This window comes from Rhincodon typus, unplaced genomic scaffold (assembly GCF_021869965.1).
Source record: "Rhincodon typus isolate 14 unplaced genomic scaffold, sRhiTyp1.1 hic_rhity00011115, whole genome shotgun sequence".
Lineage (NCBI taxonomy): Eukaryota > Metazoa > Chordata > Chondrichthyes > Orectolobiformes > Rhincodontidae > Rhincodon > Rhincodon typus.
The window spans coordinates 2,591-7,282 of NW_025976753.1; the positions used below are offsets into that span (position 1 = coordinate 2,591).

Here is a 4,692-nt window from a genome sequence, read left to right on the forward strand (position 1 = left end):
GGTCAATCTCCCTCTGTACCCTCTCCAGTGCTATCACATCCTGGTCAGTCTCCCTCTGTACCCTCTCCAATGTTATCACAGCCCTCCTATAGTATGGATTCCAGAACTGTACATAATATTCTAGCTATGGTCTAACCAATATTTTAGACAGTCCCAGCATAATCTCCCTGCTTTTAAACTCCCTGCCTTGGCTAATAAAGGCAGGACTCCCATATGCCTTCTTAACTGTCTATCCACATGTCGTGATACCTAAAGATCTGGTGGACATGCACACCAAGGTCCCTCTGATCCTCAGTGTTTCCCAAGATCCTCCCGTTATCTTGCCTTGTTTGTCCTGCCTGAGTACACCACCTCACATTTCTCCAGGTTGAGTTCCATTCGCCACTGAGAAGTCCATCTGACCAGCTTGTCTAGATCCTCCTGTAATCTGAGTCTGCTGCCTCACTATTTACTCCTCCACCAGTTATTATATCATCTGCTAACTTCCTGATCAATCCTCCTACATTCAAGTCTAAATCATTTATATAACCTATAAACAGCAAAGGCCCCAACATTGACCCCTGTAGGATCCCAGCAGACAAGGCTTCCAGTCTCACAAACAGCCTTCAACCATCACCATCTGCTTCCTGCGACTCAGCCAATTGTGGATCCAATTTGCCAAATTTCCTTGGATCCCAGAGCTCTTAGTTTTGCTATCGGTCTCCCAAGTGAGACGAGCAAAAACCTTGCTGAAGTTCAAGTGGACTATGTCGAATACATTGCCTTCACCTACCCACCTGCTCACCTCCTTGAAAAATGTAATCAATTTGGTCAGAAACAGAAACAGGGATTGCTGGAGTATGTCAGCAGTCCTGACTGTATCTGTGGAGAGAGGTACAGAGTTAACATTTCAAATCCTAGTGACCCGTCTTCAGACATGACCTCACCTCAATATGGTTATGTTGACTGGCGTTGACAAATCCCTGCCTCTCTAATGCAGATTAATCTGTCCCTCAGAATTGCTTCCAGTAGTTTCCCCAACACTGAGGTTACACTAACTAGCCTGTAGTTTCCTGGTTTATCCTTTGCTGTCTTCTTGAATAACCACATTGACTGTCCACCAGTTCACCAGCACCTTTCCTGTAGCTGGAGACGAATTGAAAATTATTGCTAGTACCCCTACTATTCCCTCCCTTGTCTCACTGAACAGCCTGGGATACATTTCACCCAGTCCTGGAGAATTATATGTTTTTAAAACTGCCAGATCACTCTGAACTTCCTCTCTGTCTACGCTCATTTCATTAATCGTATCACAGATCTTCTCCCTGATTTCTATAGTCGTATCATCCCTCTCACTAGTGAACACCAACACAAAGTATTTATTTAGACCCCGACCTAAATCTTCCAACTCCTTGCACAAATTACACTGAGGCCCTTAATGGCCCCTACTCTTTCCCTCATTATCCTCTGTCCTTGATGTACTTTTAAAATAACTTAGGATTTTCCTTTATTTTCCTTGTCATTATCCTTTCATATCTCCTTTTAGCTCTCCTAATTTCCTCTTTGCTTTCCTAATTTCCTTTTTGCTTTATCTCACACTGTCTCTCTGTGGCTGTCTCTCAGTCTCTCTCTCTCTCTCTCACATGTTTATTTGTCTAGTCTCACTTATGTCAATGCGTCATTCTGTAATCAACATTTTATTTTAGGTTCTTTGCCTCTCCCTCTCTCTCACCCACTTCCTTCTTCCACTCTCAATCAGAGGTAAAAGAATGGACTGTCTTTGGGATGAGCATGGGGCGATGGTTTGAGGAGGTGTGGACTCGGGGGAAGTGGTCAAAACGTATCCAGCCTCTGGCCAGCTCTTTCTAACATGTCTGCTACTAACCAATCAGCTTTATCCCCCACTCCACAATCCCCCCTGTGTTAACTTGGTGATGGGAACACCAATGAATGTCAAGGGACAATGGCTATATTCTGTCTTGCTGAAGATGGTCATGGCCTGGTATTTGTGTGGCGTGAATGTCACTTGCCACTTGTCAGCCCAAGCCTGGATATTGTCCAGATCTTGTTGCATATGAACATGGACTGTTTCAGTATCTGAGGAGTCGTGAATGGTGCTGAACATTGTGCAATCATCGGCGAACATCCCCACTTCTGACCTTATGATGGAGGGAGGGTCATTGATGAAGCAGCTGAAGATGGTTGGGCCTAGGGCTACACCCTGAGGAACTCCTGGAGCTGACATGACTGACCTCCAACAAGCACAATCACCTTCCGATGTGCTATGACTCCAATGAGCAGAGAGTTTTTCCTTTGATTACCCACCTCCCCCCAACCCAGTGTTTCTACACTCATTCACAGTCTCTCTCCTACCCAGTTCTGCAATGTTTACTCTGGCTGTTTATTTGTGCAGGATTTCAAGACCATTCTGCAGAGGAAGCCAGTTGAAAGTGAAGCAGTTGCAAGCAGCTCCCCTGAACTTTCAGTGGAAACATCTTCAAACACACCAACAGAGGATCCAGGAGCAAGCCGTCGAAGAATTACCAAATCGTGAAAGTTGTTTGTAATTGGCAATTATAACTGGGTCAGAATGTGGATGTCATTCAGTAGCTGGAATAAAACCACATAGAATTCGGACTACCAGAACTCATTCTTTTAATCAAAACAAAATCCTGCACATGCTTGTCATCTGACACTAGTGCAAAGAATGCTAGAGAAACACTGCAGATTTTTTTATATTTACTCATGGGATGTGCATAATGACTGGGTCAGCATTAATTGCCCGTCCTTAGTTGCCCCTTGAGAATGTGGTGGTGAGCTGCCTTCTTGAACTGCTGCAGTGCATGTGTTGTAGGTAGACCCACAGTGCCCTCAGGGAGGAAATTCCAGGATTTTGACCCAGCGACAGTGAAGGAATGGCGATATATTTCTAAGTCGGGATAGTGAGTGACTTCGCATACATCTACTGCCCTTGTCCTTCTAGATGGAAGTGATCGTGGGTTTGGAAGGTGCTGTCTGAGGATCTTTGGTGAATTTCTGTAGTGCATCTTGTAGATAGTACACACTGCTGCTACTGAGTGTCGGTGGTGGAGGGAGTGGATGCTTGTGGATGTGGTGCCAATCAAGCGTCTGCTTTGTCCTGGATGGTGTCAACCTTCTTGTGATGTTATTGGAGCTGCACCCATCCAGGCAAGTGGGGAGTATTCCATCACACTCCTGAGTTGTGCCTTGCAGATAAAAAAAAGAACTGTAGATACTGTCAAATCAGAAACATAAATAGAAAGCTCAGCAGGTCTGGCAGCATCTGTGAAGAGACATCAGAGTTAACGTTTCGGGTCTGGTGACCCTTCCTCAGAACTGATGGAATCTGGGAAAATGTCCATTTATATCCAGAAGATAAGGTGGTAACAGCCAGATTGTTATCCACTCCTTTGTCTGTCCAACTGTTCTTGTCTTTCTTTGGGCTATATCCCCACCTCATTTGCTCCTTGTAAATTGCCTGCCACTTTAACGCACCACCCTGCTCCCTGGCCAACATTTCTGTCTCTGACTTGCTGCAGTATTCCAGTGAAGCTCAGCACAAGCTATAAGAACAACACCTCATTTTCTGCTTGCGGACCCTACAGCCCTCCGGACTCAATGTCAAGTTCAATAATTTTAGGGCCTAAACTCTCCCGTGTCCCAGACCCCACCCCACACACTAGGCCTTGTTACCGCATAGCCTGCCATTAGACACTTCCTATTGTTTGCCACTAACAGTCCCCCAATTCACTCTCCTAGCCAGATCATTATCCATTTCGATGTCTGTCCAACTGCTCTTCTTTCTCTTTGGGATCTATCCCCACCTATTGTTCACCCCTTACCCCTTCCCCTCACCCTATCTTCTGTATATAAACTGACATTTTCGTAGCTTCCATTAGTTCTGAGGAAGGGTTACTCAACCTGAAACATTAACTCTGATTTCTCTTCACAGATGCGGTGAGTCCAGCTGAGTTTCTGGTCAATGATAACCCCCAGGATGTTGATAGTGGGGGATTCAGTGATGGTAACACCATTGAATGTCAAGGGGCGATGGTTAGATTGTCTCTTATTGGTGATGGTCATTGCCTGGGCATTTGTGTGGTGCAAATGTCACTTGCCACTTGTCAGCCCAAGCCTGGATATTGTCCAAATCTTGTATGTGTTATATAGACTGCTTCAGTATCTGAGGAGTCAAGAATGGTGCTGAACATTGTGCAATCATCGGTAAACATACCCACTTTTTTTATACTCAGTCTCGGGATGTGGGTGTCACTGATGAGGCCAGCATTTATTGCCTGTCCCGAATTGGCATGTACGCAATTAAGAGTCAACCACATTGCTGTGGGTCTGGAGTCTCATGTAGACCAGACCAGGTAAGGATGGCAGTTTCCTACCCTAAAGGACATTAGTGAACCAGATGGTTTTTTTTCCCCTAACAATTGACAATGGATTCATGGTCATCGTTAGATTTCAAACTTTTACTGAATTCAAATTCCACCGTCTGCCCTGGGATTAACAGTCCAGTGATAATACCACAAGGCCATCGCTTCCCCTACTGACCATATGGTGGAGAGAGGGTTATTGATGAAGCAGCTGAAGATGAGGAACTCCTGCAGAAATATCCTGGAGCTGAGATGATTGACCTCCAACAACCACAACCATCCTCCTATGTGTCAGGTATGACTCCAACCA

The 4,692-nt window shown here is 45.2% G+C and overlaps 1 protein-coding gene across 1 annotated transcript in view; it reads left to right on the forward strand.

Moving 5' to 3' along the window:
• The window catches only part of LOC125482487 (sperm flagellar protein 2-like), a gene marked incomplete at its 5' end in the record, with an annotated part of 5,058 nt that extends 2,449 nt beyond the window's left edge, over nucleotides 1–2,609 (forward strand). Inside the window, one exon of the mRNA XM_048594571.1 lies at nucleotides 2,393–2,609. Within this exon, the coding sequence (XP_048450528.1) occupies nucleotides 2,393–2,533 (141 nt within the window). The remainder of the gene's footprint in view (nucleotides 1–2,392) is intronic.
• Nucleotides 2,610–4,692: the final 2,083 nt, after the last annotated feature.